The 22,888-nt window shown below is 39.4% G+C and overlaps 1 protein-coding gene across 1 annotated transcript in view; it reads left to right on the plus strand.

Annotated features, from left to right (window-relative positions):
- Nucleotides 1-22,888, plus strand: part of ESR1 (estrogen receptor 1) — a 294,637-nt gene that overhangs the window by 58,863 nt on the left and 212,886 nt on the right. The window contains exon 5 of the mRNA XM_063098375.1: nt 5,490-5,606. Within this exon, the coding sequence (XP_062954445.1) occupies nt 5,490-5,606 (117 nt within the window). The remainder of the gene's footprint in view (nt 1-5,489; nt 5,607-22,888) is intronic.

Here is a 22,888-nt window from a genome sequence, read left to right on the forward strand (position 1 = left end):
ATGGCACATTGAATGTCGTCACTGGATTTTTAGGAATGTGTTCACTGAGGCAGCCAAATTTTATTTCATTTTGTTTGGCTCATTGCATTGCTTGTAAATCAGAGAATATTCACTTTAATATCTGAGTCAAAGTTTATTTCCAAACATAATACTGCAGTTGTTCTTTCAAAGGATGTAAATTTCTTATTTATTTACTTGATACCTTGCTTTCTACTGTCTCTTCTCTCCTTATTTTATTCTGGAGTGTGCTGGAAAGTTTTCCAAGAAAATTTTGATAATATGTCATAATTCACTAATGAATACCTATCACATTTTGGGAGATATAACTATGGGAGTGCTAGGAATCATAGGTTCCAGAAGTAATTTTATTGCTGCTGCTGAAATGCCTTACCAGTGATACAATATATTAATTATATTAGGGAATTATATTTTTCTTATAGTTTAGAGTATAACTTAATATTTAGGTGTTGTGGTTTAGTAGTCATCGAGTTCTTTTCATTTCACCAACCCTACTGTGGTGTTCCTGGAAGAACAAGGATTTATGGATGGGACAGACCTGGATTTTCATCATGGCTCTCCTGTCCACTGGCCAAGTGATCTTGAACAAGTTAGTCAACCTCTTTGAGTCTCAATTTCTGCTTTTATAACATGTGGATTAGCATAATCTGATTTATCATGTGTGATGATTAGATGAGGTGAAGAGCCGGAGATGCACATGACCAAATGTCTCTATCCTTGGGTCCGGTGCTTGCTGAATTAGAAGGAAATCTGAGCTGGCCAACCTTGATTCCTTTTCTTGCCCTGCTATATTAGTCCATTCCTGTTGCTTATAAGAAAATATCTGGAACTGGATGATTTATAAGAAAACAAAATTTATTGCTCTTAGTTTTGGAGCCTGGGAAGTCCACAGTCCAGAGAACACATCTGGTGAAGGCCTGGTGACAGTGACACATATGGCAGATAGTGGAGCAGAGGGAGAGATAACTCCTCATGCACTCCTTTTAAACCATGCCCGTGACCACCATTAAACCATTCTCTATGGAAGGGTCCTCACAATCCCATCACTTCTTCAGAGCCCCACTTTTTAATTACCATAATAGGATTTCCCACACTCAACAGTTAGAATGGGAATTAAGTATGGAGGGGGGGGCACTCAATCCAAGGCATTCTGCCCCTGGCCCCCCAAAACTTATGTGCTTTTCACATACAAACATATTCATCTCATCCCCAAAGTCTTAACTTGTTTTAACTCAAAAGTACAAAGTCTCAAGTCCCATCTGTGAAATCAAAACAAGTTACCTACTTCCAAGATACAATGGTGGGACAAGCATAGGGTACATATTCCTGTTCAAAAAGGGAGAAATAGCTCAAAAGAATGGGGTGACAGGTCCCGAACAAGTCGAAACCCAGGAGGGCAGGCATCAAATCTCACAGCTGGTGTTTCACATACCTTGTAAACTGACCTGCGGATTGAGATGAGCAATTAAAATCCAATGTGGTAAATGCTATGATAGGACACAGCTAGGCTGGCTGGAGGGGCAGAAAAGATTTTGCAGAGGAACTGCTATCTCGACTGGCACACTTGGGAGAGGAGTAGGAGTCAGGTGGGCCAGAAGTAGGGCACATGTGTTCCTGTGAGAGAAGAGCATGTGCAAAGTCCCGGGGGTGAGAGGGAACAGGGGGTGTGCAGACAGAAGGGGACGGCTAGAACTGGGATGTGACTTAGAGAGTGGGAGGAGAAGGCTGGGAAGACAGCTAAGAAGAGCGTTGTAAGCTGTGTTCAGGCATTTAGATGTTATCCTTAGAGCTTTGAGGGGCTTCAGAACACGAAAGCAGGATGTTGGCACGATGGTGTTTGATTTTAGAAAAATCACTCTGGGGACATGGTGGGGAATGATTGGCAGGGGCAAGGCTGGGGGCAGGGTGTCACGCAGGGGGCTGTTGTGATGATCTGGGCAGGAGTTGGTATGGACCCTGGTAGTGATGCATGAGCCTGAGGCAGGAATGGTTTGCTTTGAACAAGAGTTAGAAAATAATTGATTTGATCTGCGTGTGTGTGGCAGAGTGGGTAGGGCAGGGGAGGGCTGAGTGAGGGAGAGGCTGGCATCTGGAATAACGCCCGAGTGTCAGGCCTCGTGGGCCCCAGTGAAGAGGACCAGACTGGTGGGGGAAGGAGGCTGGCTCTGTTTGGGACACATTCATCTTGAAGTCTGTGAGAGTCGAGTCTGGACAGACGAATATACAGGTCTGAAGCTCAGGAAAGAGATTTGGTCTGAGGTGACCAGAAAATGCTGATGAAAAAGTGGGACCAAAGGAAAGATCCATGTTCTTAGATTTCTCTTAGGCTACTGCCTGGTTTAATTTGGCCTGTTTTTATATTCCTGTTGAGTTGTTGAATATGGGTCATTGTTTATTTTCATAACCAACACACGCAGACTTTCTGTGTGATGATAACAAAGGAAAAACAGCTGCTACTGAAGGAGGGAAAATAAGAAGAGAAGGAAAAAGTCAAGAGAAAGGGATCCCAGAGAGGTGTGGGGAAAGCTCTGTGTGGGTCCTCCTGTCGCCCCAGGTGCTGGGCTGGGCCTGGTGTTTCTGCTCACTGTGTCTTCTCTCCTCTCTTCTCTTTTCTGATTATGTTTCACTCGCCTCCTTTTCCCTTCACTCCTTATTAGTCAAACCCTAGATTCCCCCAGAGGCTTTTTGTTTCTGTTTTTGGTGGGCAAGAAAATAGGAATGATTATTTTTCCAAACCTTGGCCTTCTGCACTTCATACAGGCCTGTGCAGATGGAACTTTTGGGTTGATGTGGTCACAGGTACACAGAGTTCTTCTGTCTCTTCAGTAAAAACACTGTATGTTTCGCTAATGCAATTGGTGTGAACTGTTTTTCCAAAAATTTAACTCTACTTCAATCGGATTTTCTCATGCATTGTTTTTGCAAGACCAGATAATGAAATTTAAAAAGGAGTTTCTTCTCAAAACAACTTAAATCAGTTGCTTTAATAATACACATTCACCAAGTTATACTCATTAAGAAAAAAATGAAAAAACTACTCTGTTGTTTTTCTTCTTCTGATGTAAGGTGAAGACTTACAAACAGTTGTTAACTGTGTTTGGTTAAGAAGAATTTGTTTTAATTATATATATCATATAAGTACTTATTAAGTTTTTCTTTTTGCCAGTCTGTCAAGTCAAAATTTGAATGTGTTTTGGGCAGGAGAAAAACCCAGCTTTGTTACAAAAGGTTTGCATTATGAACACGATTTTGTTGTGCATCTATTTTCATTCTTGTTAAGGGATGAATTCTATTGCACAAATTCAGTGTATTTTATGTATTAAACATGTGAGCTCAGGAATTTCATTTGGTTCTGTAAAGATACACATCTACATTAGATGGCCAATCCAAACACAGGACTCAGCCAACTGGTTTCTAACCCAATTCGGCTCTCCCATCTTCTTCTGGTTTGCAAAACAACTGGCTTTGGGGAAGAAAGTAAATCAAAGTAACGTTTGTTATTAACAATTTTCTCCTGAGACTTAATGTATACTCATTTTTTTAGAGGTAAAACGTATCAACATTTAGTGCAGAAACACCTTAGGAGAACAAACACTAGAACTTTCTTCAAGGTATCAGAAGAATATACTTTTTTCTTAGAGTTAGCATCTGCTCAGATAAATTTTATTTCTGGTTCTATTACTTCCTCAATTTGTCCATATTAATAAAGAACCATTCTAAAAATAATGAGTATGCCTGGATATTTGAGGCAGTGTTTGGTCTCATACTAAAGTTACAAATTTATAACTCTGCTGATTACTTTGCTGGTTGCTGTTGTGTCATAGAAGAATGCAGATGTTAATTTGATCTGAAGCCTGTCTGTACAGCAACTTTTATAACATATATCTGAAGATGGAGAACCCAGTTCTATGGGACCAGCATTTTTGGTCAAGTCCTCACTCTACCCTTTTCAACTGGGACTGACCCTTAAGTTGAATAAAGAACAAAGAGTTCTGTAGTTAAAGTATTTCACTGTGTATTGCATTTTGCCCTTGGTAAGTGGGAAAATAGAGACTTAAATAGAGAATCTGAATTAAAGGGTAGAGTATATATTCACTTTTTTTTTCTTTTTTGGAGAATGGGAAACATGTTTTAAAATAGTACATACCATTTTCTTAGTCTAAATTCAGACCATTTCCTTAATACATGTAAGAATTTACATTTATCTAAACAGACTTCTTTATTAAAAACATGCCAATATGTATTAATTTGTGAAGTTTAATATTCTGCACACTGTAAACTGGACTTCTTTTCGTGGATAAAGGAATGGCGATGACTTTTAAATCTCAGAGCAGAAACTTTCTGTGGGCAGTTGGGTATATGTAGCTGGAGCTCAGAGAAGAGGGTTGGGCTGGGGGATGCATTGTTGAGTGATCTGCATTTGGTGACAGCATGCACTAGCTTCTCTTGTGGGAGAATACTGGGTAGTAAAAGGGGAGGAGGACCTACCATTGAGCCCTGAGCAGCTCTGGCTTAATGTTGGGTGGAGAAAAGCCCCAAACAAGGGTAGAGTTTTGTGTGTTGGAAGCCAGGAAAAGCGTGTTTCAAGAGGAAGAGAGGAGTCAACGTGATCAGCTGCTTTTGGTAGGTTTAGTGTGATGTGGACTGGGAATATCTGTTGAGTTTAGCAGCAGGGGTCATCAGTGATCTTAAGGAAGCTGCTTTTGTGGGGCTGCGAGGGTGGAAAACAGATTGGCATGGGCTGGGCCCTGTGGGAGAGGGAAGAAAAAGAGACCTCAAGTGTAGACATGTCTGAGGAGTGGATAAGGTATAAGATGGAGGTTGGAGAATGAGGTGAGACAACGGAGCTGATTTTGATGGGACAGGCTTATTCAAAAGTAGTGTTTGAACGAGAGAGATTCAATAACCAAGAGAGAAAAGAAAGAGGATTAATAATAAAATAACAGTAACAACAGCAGCTAATATCTTTTGAGTGCTTACCACATCCAGGACACTATAGTTGACATATATTCCCACATTTAATTTATAGAACAATTTTATGTAGTGGGTGCCATTATTTTCTCTAGATTAAAGGGAGAAGGTGAGACCTAGAGACACTAAGTAGCTTTCTCAGCATCCTCCAGCTAGTAAGTGATGGTCTAACTTAAGGAGTGACCCTTACTGCCCACCCAGCCCACTACCTGGACTTGAACTTTTGCGAGTGTATATAACACACCGTGCTGCAAAATATAGGCTGTGTTACCTGAAGGTAATTTGCCTTCAAAGAACTCCTGAAGCAATTGGCTGAGGTTGAAATTAAGTCTTTAAGAGATTTTGTTTATACTTCAAGGATGGATAAAGGAAGGCAGGTTGAGGTAGCAGCATAATAAGGCCAAGTAAGTGATATGAAAGCATCCTTCAAGGTTTCCTGTAGATTCTGACTGGCAATATTTCCTGAAAAAATGTTAATTTTGTCCTCTTGCTTTTAATAGGACATAATGACTACATGTGTCCAGCTACCAACCAGTGCACGATCGATAAGAACAGGAGGAAAAGCTGCCAGGCCTGCCGGCTACGCAAATGCTATGAAGTGGGAATGATGAAGGGCGGTAGGTACACCTGCCCCAGGTGCTTGTTGTGAGTGACCTTGGCTACTTCCCAGTGCTGGCTGTTTCTAGTCCAATCACATACATGGGAATTTAGTGTTTGCTCTTCTATTTAGAATTTTTTCTATTTTTTTCTTTGTAAGAAAAGTATTTTCATAATACATTTTATTTAAAAAATCAGAAGCAGCTAGAACTGGAAATTCTAACATGCCATTTTGTGTTTTAGATTTTCAATGTAAATAATTATATTTTACATCAAAGCTGTGTGGGAGGAGGTGGTAGAAGGGAAAAAAAGACAGCTCAGTGAATAATTCTGGAAATACTTTTCAGTTACTGTTTATATTGCTTGTGCTAGAAAACGATATTTGAGGATAAACTCTCCCTCAATTGAGCTTTGTAAATGTGAAAGCTAAATAGCTAATTTATAACCTTTCAGCCCTCTTATCATCCCTTAGGGAATTTGAATTACTCTCAAAAGGCAGCTTTCTACTTTAGAAGTTAAGTCAACCAGCAACTTTCTTAACCTCCGTGTCTAGCACGGTGCTGGGAACAGTTAAATGATTACTGAACACTAACAAATCCCAAAGCACTCAGGTGTTATGTCGGCGGGCTCCTGTCTTTGTGGCTGTGGGTGTGTGTATGCATGGTTTTCTTCCTTTTCCTGTATCCAATTTTCTAGCTTTCTTACATGGGAATCCGGAGTCCAGTTCTGAGGGTATTAGATGCTCCATAAATGTGGTTGCCTGATTGATCTCCTGTGTTTATTCTTGGGAATCTCATCTTGAGGAACATCGCTTCTAGTCTTGGATAGCCTTCAGCAGAGTGGGAGAGAACAAATAGGAAATGTGTAATTAGAGTCACGGATACGTTTGGTATTTCAGGATGTCACAGAGGGGAGGGAGGGGCCCCTGATCATGCTGCCTGATGATCATGATGGGGAAAAGCTTTCTGGAGGAGGTGAGGCTTGGATGAGTTAAGAAGCACAATGTTGCAATGAAAAAGAATAGTGATTTTGCGAACAGAGGGCAGCTAAACTTTAATGCAATACTTGGACAAGGTGGGAAGCAGAAAAAAACCCAGAATGGAGATTGGGATGAAGGTATGCTTGATAGTTAATGAAGCTCACAGTGAAAGATTACTCAGTTCTGTGGCCATAAGTAAAGCCTGCCAAGGTGAGATCTGGAACGCAGCATTTGGGAGAAATTCTCTTGGTGAACAGATGAAATATTGAATTCACACATTGTGTGAGCTGTGGTTGTACGTCTTAAAACATTTGAAAAAACATCTTTTGTATTTAAAGAATAATAAATTTCAAAAATTTAACAGCCACATTCAGAAAATGACACTTTTAGTCATAAATGGATTAAATATTTAAGGAATTCATTTTTCTTTGTACTGTTGGAGAATTAGCCAGGCTTAGTTAAACTCACAAAAATCTTCTTAAGGTAACTTGGTAAGTGACAGGAATATAACAGTTACGTGAGAAAAGTTTAATTTGCAACAGTGGAGTCCAGGTTTAATATTCTTCCTTGGCAATTGTAGGTAGGTTAAGCCCAGGCTCTTAAATTCTGTCTGAAAGATGAAATAATCCAAAAATTAAAAAAAAAAATTTTAGGATACTCATACATCGATCCCACTTCACAAAAACAATTGTTTTTTTTTTTTTTCTAATTAATATCCAGATACAATACAGTCGGGCTGCATGGATATAAATTATGCATGCTCATTTTTAATCTAACAAAAATTCTCATATACAAAGACATAATAAACGTCTCCCCACTGTTTTTAAATAGGAATTTAGATAATTTGACTGCACATAGCCACTCTGTATGTGCACGCTAGACTTGTATATGTATATTTATGACTGTAAATGCATATCTGTATTAGTTTTGTATGACTACCACAAAAAAATAGCACAGGCTGGGTGGCTTAAACAACAGAAATTAATTTTCTCACAGTTCTGGAGGTGAGAAGTTCAAGATCAAGGTGCTGGAAAATTCAGTTTCTGGGGAGGCCTCTCTTCCAGGCTGGTAGACAGCTGCTTTCTTGCTGTGTCCTCACATGGTCTTTTCTCTGTGCACATGCACTCCTGGTGTCTCCTCCCTTTTCTTATAAGAACACAAGTCCTACCAGATTAAGGGCCCACCCTTACAACCTCATTTAACCTTAATTACTTCCATAAAGATCCTATCTCCAAATACAGTCATACTAGGGATTAGGACTTCCACATACAAATTTTGGGGGGTATGGTTCAGTCCAAAACAGGCTTCCATAACAAAATACCATAGACTGGGTATCTTAAATAACAGAATTAATTTTCTCACAGTTCTGGAGGCTGGAAGTCTGAGATCAAGGTGCCGGCAGGTTTGGTTTCTCCTGAGGCCTCTCTCTGTGGCTTCCAGATTACCACTGTCTCTTTGTGTCCTCACGTGGCCTTTTCTCTGTGTGAGCATCCCTTGTGTCTGTTCCTCTTCTTATAAGGACACCAGTCATATTGGATTAGGGCCTCACTCTTACGACCTCATGTAATCTTATTTACCTCTTTAAAAGTCGTATCTCCAAATACAGTCCCATTCTGAGGTCCTGGGGGTTCAACATATGGATTTTGGGGTCCACGACTCAGTACATAACAACATCCTGTAGGAATTACTCAGTGATTGTTCAGTATCTGTCTACACATAATGAAAACATGTGTCTTTCTGGCAGTTTCTTTATGTACACAAGTTTTAAGTCAAGCTTTAAATTTGTAAAATTATAGGCTGTGAGAACATCTCATTTTACTTATATATATAAGGTGCTCGCCATAAGAAATATGATTTATTACATTTTACACAACATGGTATACCACACATAACCTCATTTCATCTTATCTAACAGCTCCTTGAAAATCCTATTGAATAAAAACTTAATTTACAACTGGAAGGACAATTATAACTAACTATAAAATTTGTAGTTGTAAAGAACAGCTGTGACTGAATAAATCTTTACAGCATTTTCCAACTGGTTTCATGACAGGATATGACATCTCTTCAAATGATATAAAAAGTTTAGTTTCATATAAAAGAGAAACATATAGCTACACCCTAAATTTATTGACATTCATACCAAAGATTCAAAAGAGTACATGATTTATCTATGTGAAAAAACAATTTTTTATCTGTTATAATGCCTACTGTCCCTGAAAGAATTATTATTAGATTCAGTACTGAGCCATGGCGGTTGAATAAGACGCAGGATTTCAGATGTGCTTTGGGGATGTGCATTCCTGTCTTAGCACATGTGCTGGTCTCTCTGTCTAGGTTGCTTTTTCCTCCTCGTCTGCCTCCCTTCCCTGCAAGCTTAGATTGCAGAATAGGTTTCTCTTCTTCAGGGAGGCCTTCCCTTTCCCCTCCCATGAGGTGAGATCCCCCTGTTCTAGCTTTCATAGCAAATAGCTCTTCTCTGAGTTCTCATCAGTATTATAATTAGTCAGTATTATAATAATCAGTATTATAATTAGGTCTATCTGTAATTGTTTGAGGAACCTCCAAACCATTTTCCCTAAAGGCTGCACCATTTTGCAGTCCCACCAACAGTGTAGGAGTGTTTCTTTTTCTCTGCAACCTCACCAGAATTTATCATTCTCAGTCTCTTGAATATTAGCCATCCTAACTGGAGTGAGATGGTATCTCAGTGTGGTTTTGATTTGTATTTCCCGAATGCTGAGTGATGTTGAGTATTTTTTCATGTGTCGGTTGGCCATTCATACAACTACATTGTATATTGATAATAAAATAAAATATAAAATAAAATAAAATAAATAAAATAAAATAAAATAAAATAAAATAATAAAATAAACATGTTAATAGGAACTTCTTTGTAGGACTTTTAGTATAGTGGTTGAAATATAATAAATTCTTAATAAATATTTAAAAAAAAATATTCGTTCAATGTCTGTCTTGCTCTCTAGTCCATAAACTCCATGATGGCAGAGGCTCTCTCTGTCCCCTTTACTGATCTCACACTAAACAAGTTACAAAGTTGGTTTTCAAGCAATTTTTTTTGCGCTAATTAGAGAATTGCCTCAATTCATTTAAATGGTTATTTGTTTAGGGCTTCTTATGTGCAAGCTATTGTGGATAAAGCAAACATGAATAAGACCCTAGTCCCTTCTATCACTGTCCTCCCAGTACAAAGAGGACATTTGCATATGAATAAAATAAAAATCCAGAAGACAAATTGAGATCGACTGGGTTGGAAGATGGCTCAAAGAATGAAAGAGCAGAATGGAAGTTCAGAGATTTAACCAACCATTCCTGTGTTTAGTCCAACCCGGAATGTTACTCAGACCATCTGACTTCCAAGGTATGTTTCAGTACCTGAGAATTTGGCATTCTAGCTTGGTCTGGTGGAAAGGGAAAGGGAAAAAAGTGAAATCCCTGGTTCCAGTACTGGTTCCTCCTCAGACTTGCTTAGCCACCCCATTAAAGTGACTTTTATGAGCATCACTATTCTCAGATGTAAAATGGAGATGAATAATTTCTACTTAAGTTTGTCACGAAGATCACAAATCCTAACCTGTAAAAGTACTTTACAAATTTAAAGTACACACGAGTGTTAGCTATTATTATCTTTTCTGTCTTAAAAATAATTCCTATTTTAGTTGAAAACTTTATCATCTCCGAGTGCTGCTATATTTTTTTCAGTTGAAAGAAAGAGCATAGCAACTTCATCACTTCTATTAGGTATTAGTATCTAATTCTTTTTTGGACAATAAAAACCTGGCTCAGACACATATGCTTTTTAAAATTTTTTCTTTTGGTTTCATATGCTGGATATAGCTGTATGATGAGTGAGATTTGTTGTTTATCATTTGATGATGGCAGAGATTTATTCAGATTTTTAAAAGTTCTTTCCTCACAATAGGCTCAGGGGTATGTTGTTGGCAAGGTGTTCATTCTGCAGATGAGGAAATTGGCACACAGAAATTAATCAGTGTGCTGGACTGTGGTACTGCCCATCTTGGTTGTGTTTCCTCATAGCACATTAAGGAGAAGTTTGAAACAAAGTAGTAATTGTCAACTGGTCTTTATTTTAATGACAATGTTCCAATTTAATTTTTAGAAATATTCCAAAAGAATAAATTTAAAAAGTTAATCTTATAATTTTAAAATGAGACAATAATATGCTACTAATACAGATGGAGAAATATACATATGTGTTCAGAATAACTCAGAAGTCCAGTGAAGAAATGGAAAATAAAATATTTCCTTGTTTAATGCTTATCACCATAAATTATCATAATTTGCTTTATTGATGGGATGAACTCACAACCCAGGGATTAAGATTGGAATTTTCTTTAATCTTTAACAAAAAGTAAACAGCTGATTATTAATGTTAATGATGGTATAATCAAATCAATAAGTTAAAAATGTGAATATGAATTACTTTCTTGGGATTTCCCGATAGTTGTGGAAGAAGTGTAGCTGCATGTGAATCCGAGTTTTTTCAGAAGACCAGAGTTCATGTTTAGAATTTGATGTAAGAAAAATGTTTAAGAAAAGCTAATTGCTGTTTACCAAAGAGATTCTGGTTGTTTTAAGCAGCAACCTATGTATTTATGTTATTAAAAATATTGTTTTGTTCATTTATATCATATATATCTAATTTATTGAAAACTTTCAATTTCAAAAATGAATATTATCATTTGCTTTTGCAAACAAATATACCGAATCAAGTAATTGAATCATCTATGAACCTTAAAGATTAATGAATCCAATGTTATGCAACATTTTAAAGCTGTCACACTTTTTTTCTACAAGCAGAAGCAGATACCCAATCTACAAAACAGATAAAAGCTGATTCGGCATAGCCTCTCTTAACTCAGTATGGTGTTCATGAGAAACCTTCTTGGAACTCTAGAGCTCCAAGGAACATAGTTTGCAAACCACTGATCTAATCTAACCTTTTCATTTTCTAGATAAGAAATCCAAAACCCAGAAAGATTAAGTGATTTGATCAAATCCTTTGAACTACCTGACAGAAGAATTGAGCCTGGATTCCTAGAATCTAGTCTCAGAGAATTCCTTCTCTTTCCAGTACATCTCTTTACTATGCTACTCCATGCTACCTGCTGCTCACATTTACCATGAACAATTGATTAAAAATATGGGTGGCACATGGTTAAGTTAATGTATACAAACACATACATATGCTCCAGAGAAGAGAAATGTGGAGTAAAATAAACCGTCTTACTCTAGTCTTCCAGATGCCATGAAGACACCAAGACTTCAGTGATCTGTTCACCTGGGGAACTGTGGGAATTCAGCCTAACAGATTCATAGCTGACGTGTGGGTAGCTGTCTATGTCTGTTTTCGTGGTGATAGTAGCAGTGGTAGTAGCAGGGGATGTGGAATGTGTCACGACTAACTCTGGGTTGTGGAGTTTGAAGAAAAGAGTAGGTGGGTGGTAACCACATTGGGGATAGAGAATATGATCATTGAGAAACCAAGATATAGGGATTATAGTCATGAAATTCCAAGGAGAAAGGAAATTTAGATGTCCATGAAGTTAGCATGGATGAAAAAAATGAGATGAATAATTAGTTGTTCTCTCCAAAATTTGGTAAAAAAGAGGAGAGATGTCCTGATACCTAGTGCCCTCAGCAAGGGATGAAGGTAGGTCAACCTCTGGGGCTGTGAGTTCATCTGGGTGCAGCAGATGGTAGTGAGCACAATGACGCTTGTAGGAGCTGTGCTACCTTTGGATATTTGAACGTAGGTTGAGCAACTTTCTGACACATTTGGCAGAGAATATGATGGGATCAGCTCACTTCAAAGATTGATGCCCTACTGACCATTCCCCCAAACTGGCTTTTGTCAAGGTCACCAATGACCTCCATGTTGCTAAATTCAACCATCAATTCTCAGTCCTCATCTTCTCAACCAATTAGCAGCATTTGACACTGTAGAAAATTCTCTCCTCCTTAATGCACGTTCTTTTCTTGGCTTCTAGGATAAAACACTCCCTTAGTTTTTCTCCTATCCCTCATGGCCACTCCTTCCAAGTCTTTTTTGCATGTTTCTCCTCTTTTTCTTGACCTCCGAATGTTGGAGTGGCCCAGGGTTTAGTGTGGGGACATCTCCGTTCTCTGTCTTACACTCACCCCCTGGTGACAGCATCTAGACTCATGGTTTTAAATACCACCTCTATGCCAATGGCTCCCAAATTCATACCTCTAGCCCAAACCCTCTACCAAGTCACTGCTTTGTATGTACAACTGCTCATGGGTCTTTTTCACTTGGGCATCTAAATAATTAAAATACCTCAAACCCGATTTGTTCAAACTTGAATCTGTGGTCTTTCCCCTCAACAAAGCTTTATCTGTAATCTTTCCCATTTTAATGAATCACTCCATATTTTGAATTGCTTAGGCCAAAAAAAAATTGAGACATCCTTGACTCCTCTCTTTCTCCTGCACCTCATGTCCAGGAAATTATGGTCATTCTACTTTCAGATACTTTTGGGATGTGACCACTTCTTGCCACCTTCACTGTTTCCACTTTTGTCTGAGCCACCATCATCTTCCTCCAGTTTATTGCTGAAGCCCTTTGCTCCTTTTCTGTTCCCTACCACTTCTCTTCTCCAAACCTTGTGTGGCTTCTCATTTCATTCAGCCAATGTCGTTACAGTGGCTGTAGACCCTACACCTTCTGCCTCCTTTTGCTTTTCCTTCTTCTACCTCCTTTCCTGTTACCTTCTCTCTTGCTCTCTCCACTCCAGAGTGGCTTGTGGACATTCTTGCATGCCAGGCCCACTTCTGGCTTAGAGCATTTACTCTAGCTCTTCGCTCTCCCTGCAATGCCACTCTCCAAGATATTCTTCCCCTCCCTCCCATTCTTCGCTCCCTATCATTTTATCAATGAACCTTGCCTTGGCCATTCTATTTAGTAATGCAGCTGCTTCCCCTCACATCCCACTGTGCTCTCAGTGTCCCTATGCACCCCGAACCTGCTCTACTTCTTAATTTTTCTTTTTTTTTTTTTTTTTTTTAATTTTATTTTGTCGATATACATTGTAGCTGATTAATGCTCCCCATCACCAAAACCTCCCTCCCTCCTCCCTCCCCCCCTCCCCCCAACAATGTCCTTTCTGTTTGCTTGTTGTATCAACTTCAAATAATTGTGGTTGTTATATCTTCTTCCCCCCCCCCCCCCGGTTTGTGTGTGTGTGTGTGTATGTGTGTGTGTGAATTTATATATTAATTTTTAGCTCCCTCCAATAAGTGAGAACATGTGGTATTTCTCTTTCTGTGCCTGACTTGTTTCACTTAATATGATTCTCTCAAGGTCCATCCATGTTGTTGCAAATGGCAGTATTTCATTCGTTTTTATAGCTGAGTAGTATTCCATTGTGTAGATGTACCACATTTTCCGTATCCACTCATCTGATGATGGGCATTTGGGCTGGTTCCAACTCTTGGCTATTGTAAAGAGTGCTGCGATGAACATTGGGGAACAGGTATACCTTCGACTTGATGATTTCCATTCCTCTGGGTATATTCCCAACAGTGGGATGGCTGGGTCGTATGGTAGATCTATTTGCAATTGTTTAAGGAACCTCCATACCATTTTCCATAGAGGCTGCACCATTTTGCAGTCCCACCAACAATGTATGAGAGTTCCTTTTTCTCCGCAGCCTCGCCAGCATTTATCGTTCATAGTCTTTTGGATTTTAGCCATCCTAACTGGGGTTAGATGGTATCTCAATGTGGTTTTGATTTGCATTTCCCGGATGCTGAGTGATGTTGAGCATTTTTTCATATGTCTGTTGGCCATTTGGATATCTTCCTTAGAGAAATGCCTACTTAGCTCTTTTGCCCATGTTTTAATTGGGTTGCTTGTTTTCTTCTTGTAAAGTTGTTTGAGTTCCTTATATATTCTGGATATTAATCCTTTGTCAGATGTATATTTTGCAAATATTTTCTCCCACTCTGTTGGTTGTCTTTTAACTCTGTTAATTGTTTCTTTTGCTGTGCAGAAGCTTTTTAGTTTGATATAATCCCATTTGTTTATTTTTCCTTTGGTTGCCCGTGCTTTTGGGGTCGTATTCAGGAAGTCTGTGCCCAGTCCTATTTCCTGAAGTGTTTCTCCTATGTTTTCTTTAAGAAGTTTTATTGTCTCAGGGTGTATATTTAAATCCTTAATCCATTTTGAGTTGATTTTAGTATACGGTGAGAGGTATGGATCTAGTTTCATTCTCCTGCATATCGATATCCAGTTATCCCAGCACCACTTGCTGAAGAGGCAGTCCCTTCCCCAGTGAATAGGCTTGGTGCCTTTGTCAAAGATCAGATGGCAGTAAGTGTGTGGGTTGATTTCTGGATTCTCTATTCTATTCCATTGGTCGGTGTGTCTGTTTTTATGCCAGTACCATACTGTTTTGGTTATTATAGCTTTGTAGTATAGCTGAAAGTCAGGTAGTGTTATGCCTCCAGCTTTATTTTTTTTGCTGAGCATTGCTTTGGCTATTCGTGGTCTTTTATTGTTCCATATAAATGTCTGAATAGTTTTTTCCATTTCTGAGAAAAATGTCTTTGGAATTTTGATGGGGATTGCATTGAATTTGTATATCACTTTGGGTAGTATGGACATTTTCACTATGTTGATTCTTCCAATCCAAGAGCATGGAATATCTTTCCATCTTCTTGTATCCTCTCTAATTTCTCTCAGCAGTGGTTTGTAGTTCTCATTATAGAGATTTTTCACCTCCTTGGTTAACTCAATTCCTAAGTATTTTATCTTTTTGGTGGCTATTGTAAATGGGCAGGCTTTCTTGATTTCTCGTTCTGCATGTTCACTATTGGAGAAAAGAAATGCTACTGATTTTTGTGTGTTGATTTTGTATCCTGCTACTGTGCTGAAATCATTTATCAATTCCAACAGTTTTTTTGTAGAGGTTTTAGGCTGTTCGATATATAGGATCATGTCATCTGCAAACAGGGACAGTTTGACTTCATCTTTTCCAATCTGGATGCCCTTTATTTCCTTCTCTTCTCTGATTGCTCTGGCTAGTACTTCCAACACTATGTTGAATAGGAGTGGTGAGAGTGGGCATCCTTGTCTAGTGCCTGTTCTTAAAGGAAAAGCTTTCAGCTTTTCCCCATTCAGGATGATATTGGCAGTGGGTTTGTCATATATGGCTTTAATTATGTTGAGATACTTTCCCTCTATACCTAACTTATAGAGGGTCTTTGTCATGAATGAGTGCTGAACTTTATCAAATGCTTTTTCAGCATCTATAGAGATGATCATCTGGTCCTTGTGTTTGAGTTTATTAATATGGTGTATCACATTTATTGATTTGCGTATGTTGAACCAACCTTGCATCCCTGGGATGAATCCCACTTGATCGTGATGAATAATTTTTCGTATGTGTTGCTGTATTCTGTTTGCTAGTATTTTAGTGAGGATTTTTGCATCTATATTCATCAAGGATATCGGCCTGTAGTTTTCTTTTTTGGTTATATCTTTACCTGGTTTTGGTATCAGGATGATGTTTGCTTCATAGAATGAGTTTGGGAGATTTGCGTCCGTTTCAATCTTTTGGAATAGTTTGTAAAGAATCGGTGTCAATTCCTCTTTGAATGTTTGGTAAAATTCTGCTGTGAATCCATCTGGTCCTGGGCTTTTCTTTGTTGGGAGCCTTCTGATAACAGCTTCAATCTCCTTTATTGTTATTGGTCTGTTCAAATTTTCTGCGTCTTCACGGTTCAGTTTTGGGAGCTTGTGTGTGTCCAGAAATTTATCCATTTCCTCCAGATTTTCAAATTTGTTGGCGTATAGTTGTTTATAGTAGTCTCGAATGATTGCTTGTATTTCAGATGAATCAGTTGTAATATCGCCTTTTTCATTTCTAATTTTTGTTATTTGAGTCTTCTCTCTTCTTTTTTTTGTTAGCCATGCTAATGGTTTGTCAATTTTATTTATCTTTTCAAAAAACCAACTTTTTGATTCGTTGATCTTTTGAATTGTTTTTTGGTTTTCAATTTCATTCAGTTCTGCTCTGATCTTAATGATTTCTTTCCGTCTGCTAACTTTAGGATTGGATTGTTCTTGTTTTTCTAGTTCTTTAAGGTGAAGTGTTAAGTTGTTCACTTGCCATCTTTCCATTCTTCTGAAGTGAGCATTTAATGCAATAAATTTTCCCCTCAATACTGCTTTTGCAGTATCCCACAGGTTTTGGTATGATGTATCATTGTTTTCATTAGTTTCAATAAACTTTTTGATTTCCTGCTTGATTTCTTCTTGGACCCATATGTCATTAAGTAGAATGCTGTTTAATTTCCATGTGTTTGTATAGTTTCCAGAGTTTTGTTTGTTATTAATTTCTAGTTTTAATCCATTGTGGTCTGAGAAGATACATGGGATAATTCCAATTTTTTTGAATTTATTGAGACTTGATTTGTGACCTAATATGTGATCTATCCTGGAGAATGATCCATGTGCTGATGAGAAGAATGAATATTCTGAGGTTGTTGGGTGGAATGTTCTGTAGATATCTGCCAATTCCAATTGGTCTAGAGTCTTGTTTAGATCTTGTGTTTCTCTACTGATTCTTTGCCTAGATGATCTGTCTAATATTGACAGTGGAGTGTTCAGGTCCCCTGCTATTATGGTATTAGTGTCTATTTCCTTCTTTAGGTCTAATAGAGTTTGTTTTATAAATCTGGCTGCTCCAACATTGGGTGCGTACATATTTATGATTGTTATGTCTTCTTGATGGATCAGTCCTTTTATCATTATGTAGTGTCCCTCATTGTCTCTTTTTATGGTTTTTAGTTTAAAGTCTATTTTGTCAGATATAAGAATAGCCACTCCAGCTCGTTTTTCTTTTCTGTTTGCATGGTAAATCTTTTTCCATCCTTTCACTCTTAGTCTGTGTGAATCTTTGTGGGTGAGGTGGGTCTCTTGTAGGCAGCATATAGTTGGGTCCTGCTTTTTGATCCAGTCAGCCAGTCTGTGTCTTTTAATTGGGGAATTTAAGCCTTTAACATTAAGAGTTGTTATTGAAAGGTGTTGATTTATTCCTAGCATTTTATTGGTTGTTTGGTTGTCTTAGGTGTCTTTTGTTCCTTGCTTTCTGATTTACTGTTTGGTTTCTTTGTTTGTTGGTTCCTTAGGTTGTAGATAGTGTTTTTGTTAGCTTGTTTTCTCTTCATGAATGCCATTTTTATTGTACTAGCGGGTTTAGATTTTTCTTAGGTTTTTATGGCAGTGGTAGTTATTTTTCAGGAACCAAACCCAGTACTCCCTTGAGGATTTCTTGTAAGGGTGGTCTTGTGGTAGTGAACTCCCGCAGTTTTTGTTTGTCTGAGAAATATACTATTTGCCCCTCATTTCGGAAGGATAGCCTTGCAGGGTAGAGTATTCTTGGCTGGCAATCTTTGTCTTTTAGTATTTTGAAAATATCATCCCATTCCTTTCTAGCTTTTAGGGTTTGTGATGAAAAGTCTGATGTTAACCTGATTGGGGCTCCCTTGTAGGTGATTTGACGCTTCTCTCTTGCAGCTTTTAAGATTCTCTCTTTGTCTCTGAGTTTTGCCAATTTGACTATGACATGTCTTGGAGAAGGCCTTTTTGGGTTGAATACGTTTGGAGATCGTTGAGCTTCCTGGATCTGAAGATCTGTGATTTTTCCTATACCTGGGAAGTTTTCTGCCACTATTTTGTTGAATATGTTTTCAATGGAATCTCCATTTTCCTCCCCTTCTGGAATACCCATGACTCGGATATTTGAGCGCTTGAGGTTGTCTGATATCTCTCTCAGATTTTCTTCCATGTCCTTGATTCTTTTTTCTTTCTTTTTGTCTGCTTGTGTTATTTCAAACAGCCCATCTTCAAGTTCAGAGGTTCTCTCTTCAACTTCGACAAGCCTGCTGGTTAAACTCTCCGTTGTGTTTTTTATTTCGCTGAATAACTTCTTCAGTTCAGCAAGTTCTGCTACATTTTTTTTCAGGACATTGATTTCCTTGTATATTTCCTCTTTCAGATCCTGTATACTTTTCCTCATTTCATCATGGTGTCTAGCTGAGTTTTCTTGTATCTCATTCAGTTTCCTTAGAATTATCACTCGAAATTCCTTGTCAGTTATTTCAAGGGCTTCTTGTTCTATAGGATCTAGAGTATGAGATTTATTAACTTTTGGTGGTGTACTTTCTTGATTTTTTGTATTTCTGGTGTCTTTTTTTTGGTGTTTATTCATTGTGGCAGGGGGTTTCACAGTCCACCGGTTTGAGACTAATGACTAACTAGGATGTTGCTGTGGTTGCCAATTTGGTATGGCTCCCGCCGTGACTGCTCAGTTGGCCTCTAGTGTCTTGTGTGTGTGGTTGCCTCGGGTCTTGGGCTTCTCCAGGGATCCACCTTTCTGGTCAGCTTGGACTCTGCTGGGCTGGTGGATCACGTACCACAGGGTGTGTGATCTCTGTTGAGCTTTCACTTTCTGTACAGGACTTCTCCCCGTTCCGTGTGTTCTGGCCCAGGCTGTTAGATCGTGCAGTGGCGACCCCACCGGGTGTGTGGTTTCTGTCGAGTCTCCGCCTCCCTGGCCGCACGTCTCCCCACTCTGTGCACACTGTGCTGGGCTGGGGTGTGTCTTCTGCAACCCTCGTCTATCAGCTGGGCCTTCAAGACCCTGCTCAGCACCGCCTCGCCCAGGAAGTCTACCAGGTTTCTGCTAGGCACAGATGACCGGTCTCTCTGGGTGCCTTTGTAGCACTGTGTAGATCTTTCTCGGGTCTTGTTCACCTTTGTATCCCCCCGGTATAAACCGAGTCTAGTGCCCGCCTGCAGCCTGCTCTCCGGCAGGTTCAAGCAGACCTGGGAACTCTCCTACCACACTATTCCCAACCAGAAATTCGTTAGGCTTTTTTCCAAACTGGTGGTCGCAGAGATGGTATCTGCCTCCCAGTAACAGGAAGTTTACTGGGCCGGAGTCCAGGGTGTGGTGGAGTGACAGTCGGCCCGCCCGTACTTCCTAGCCCTCCCAACACTGGTTGGGACGCCCCACACCCCCAGCCCCGCCAGAGAACCGCGGAGGGAATGGGAGAGGAGGCCGGCCCGCAGGGTCCGGAAAGCCCCGCGCCAGGCCAAGCAAATGGGCTCAGTGATGGCCGAGCCAGGCGGAGCTGCCCGCACCTGGGAAAATGGAGGCAGCACCGGGGCAGTGAGTGGCCTGGTGGTGCAGGCGGGAGCCGCATGGGCATCCACCCCCCGAACAGAGCTGTGCCAGGGATCACTCACAGTGCTGTGCCAGGTCGGGTGCTCGCTCTGTCTCTGGTTTGTTGCCTTCCGTGTTCTCGGCGCGGCCGCCTCGGGCTGTTCAGTCGCGGGGCCGCTCGGGCGCTCCCAGGAATCTTCTTTAATGCCGGCCTGAAACCTCGAATCCTGAATAGGGCAGCTGGTCGCCTTCAGCGCGGCCCCCGCCTCCGGGATCCTGACTGCATCCACAGCAGCCCTGGCGCCGCGTTCCCTGTTTCAAGACTCGCTTTTGCAGCTAAGAATCAGTTCTTTTCCTGCTCCACACTTCAAAGCTGTTGCCTGTAAATGAGGCAGCCTCTCCTGCCGGGGGCAAAGTGGCGTTGAGCCCCCACGACCGGCCAGCAGCAGCGGTCCTCCCTTAAGAGATGGCCAGAGGAAGGTCCACAAGTTTCCCGGCTGCCTGAGGCCCAGTGGCCACCTTTTCCACCTCAGCTACTCCGCGCCAGCCGCCGCAGCCGCCGCCATCTTGGAAACCTCCTACTTCTTAATTTTTCTATAGCATTCCCACCTTCTATAGACCACATAATTATTTTTCAAATTGTGTTTGTTTGATATGTGTCTTCCCTAACTAGTATGTGTGCTCCAGAGGAGGCTTATAAACAAATAAAGCACATTTGTATTTTTTGTGCACTGATGTATTGCAAGCACTTAGATTGGTGCCTGCGTATAATAGCAGTCAATGAAGAGTGGTAGCATGCATGAATTAATAGAATGAATGAGTAAAACTGAAATTACAAGTGTAGAGCTATGAATAGATTGAGAACCAAGAATGCTGTTTTTCTAATAACAGAGAATATCTGCTTGGAAGTTAAAACTTGTATTATAATTAGCTTTTGCTGCATAATGGTATCTCACCTCAAAATCTCAGTGGCAGACAACAATAAGCACCCATTGCTCACTTGTCGGGGGGACTGGCTAGCAGACTGCTGCTATTGGCTGGGCTCACTGCTGTGTCTGGAGGTTAGCTGGCTGTTTTGGCTAGAGCAACTGGGAAGACTCAGTTTTGCTTTATGTGTCCCTCATCCGCCAGCAAGCTAGCCCAGGCATATTCTTATGGCAAGGACAAAAGCACACTAAAAAGAGCAAGCCACAAATCACAAGCCCATTTCAAGCCTGTGTTTGCGTGATCTGATGATAGCCAGTGAGCCTACTCAAATCAAATGTCTGAGTCCAGAGTGAAAGGAGGCTTCAGATTTATATGACAAAGGTTGAAAAATCTGAGCTATTTTTTGCAATCTATATATACCAAAAATATGAGCTTTTTGGATTTTGAACTGTAAAATAATTACAGAGTTGTAGGATATTAGACATGGGAAGGGACTTGAAGGTTTATCTACGTTTCTTCCCAACTCAATGTAGCAATCTCCTGTGTAGCATCTCCGACAGCTGGTGTTGGAGTGCAGAGTACAGATGTGTATGTTCTTTTCCTGCCTTTCTTATATACTCAATGACCGGACACAATAAGGCAGAAAAATCCAAGAATGGGTGTGAGCTAGTACTTCTGGAAAAATATGGGATAGCTTCAGATATGGTAGATTTCACTAATTTATTCAGATGTGGGTTTAACGTGTATCTGTGTGTGTTACAATTGGTTATGAATGGAGATTAAAGAATAATTAAATATAAGGCTATTTTAGTATTTCAGTGAAAATTCACTGCAAATATAAAATTAACCAAAGAACATTGGCAATCATACTTTTTAAAATTTAAGTTATAGTTAGAATACTGATTTAGATTTTTAAGAATTTTGTTTGTTTTTTTAACTGACAAAAATTGTATATATTTATTGTATACAACACAATGTTTTGAAATATATATACATCATGGAATGGCTAAATGAAGCTAACTAATATGCTCATGACATCACATAATTACTTTTTTCTGATGAGACCACTTAAAATCTACTCAATGATTTTCAAGAATATAGTACATTGTTTTTAACTGTGGTCACTGGGTTGTAAAACAGATTTTGAACTTATTCAACCTATCTAACTGAACTTTTGTATCCTTTGACCAATATCTCCCCCACACTTCCTCACCCCTAACCCCTGATAGCCACCATTCTACTCTCTGCTTCTATTAGTTAGACTTATTTAGATTCCACATCTAAGTGAGATCACATGGTATTTATTTTTCTGTGCCAGGCTTATCTCACTTAATGTCATGTCCTCCAACTTCATCTATGTTGTTGCAAATGACAGGATTTCTTTTTCTTTTTTCCTTTTTTTTAAAGACCGAATAGTATTTTATTGTGTACATATACCATACTTTTAAATCAATTTATTCATTGATAGACACTTAGGTTGGTTCCATATCTTGGCTATTGTGAACAATGCTTCAGGGTACATGGGAATGCAGATATCTCTTTGACATACTGATTTCAGTTTCTTTGGATATATATGCAGTAGTGAGATTGTTGGATCACATGGTAGTTCTATTTTTAATTTTTTGAGGAACTTCTACAGTGTTTTCTATAATGGCTGTTCTAATTTATATTCCCATTAACAGTATGCAAGGGCTCCTCTTTTTCTACAATCTCACCAAACACATGTTATCTTTTGCCTTTTTAATGGTAGTCATTCTAAGAGGTATGTGATGATATCTAAATGTGGTTTTAATTTGCATATCTCTGATGATTAGCGATAGTGAGCATTTTTTCATATACCTGTTGGCCATTTGTATGTTTTCTTTTCAGAAATGTTTATTCAGGTTCTCTGCCCATTTCTCAATCAGTTTATTTGATTTTTGCTATTGAGTTGTTTGAATTCTTTATATATTTTGGATATTAACTCCTTATCAGATGTATGGTTTGCAAATATTTTCTCCCATTCTGCAGGTTGTCTCTTCTTGGTTGATTATTCCTTTGCTGTGCAGAAATTTTTTAGTTTGATGCAATCCCATTTGTGTATTTTTACTTTTGCTGCCAGTTCTTTTGGGGTGATATTGAAAAAAATCATTGCCCAGACCAGTATTATGAAGCTTTT

Source organism: Cynocephalus volans, chromosome 5, assembly GCF_027409185.1.
Source record: "Cynocephalus volans isolate mCynVol1 chromosome 5, mCynVol1.pri, whole genome shotgun sequence".
In the NCBI taxonomy this organism is placed as follows: Eukaryota; Metazoa; Chordata; class Mammalia; order Dermoptera; family Cynocephalidae; genus Cynocephalus; species Cynocephalus volans.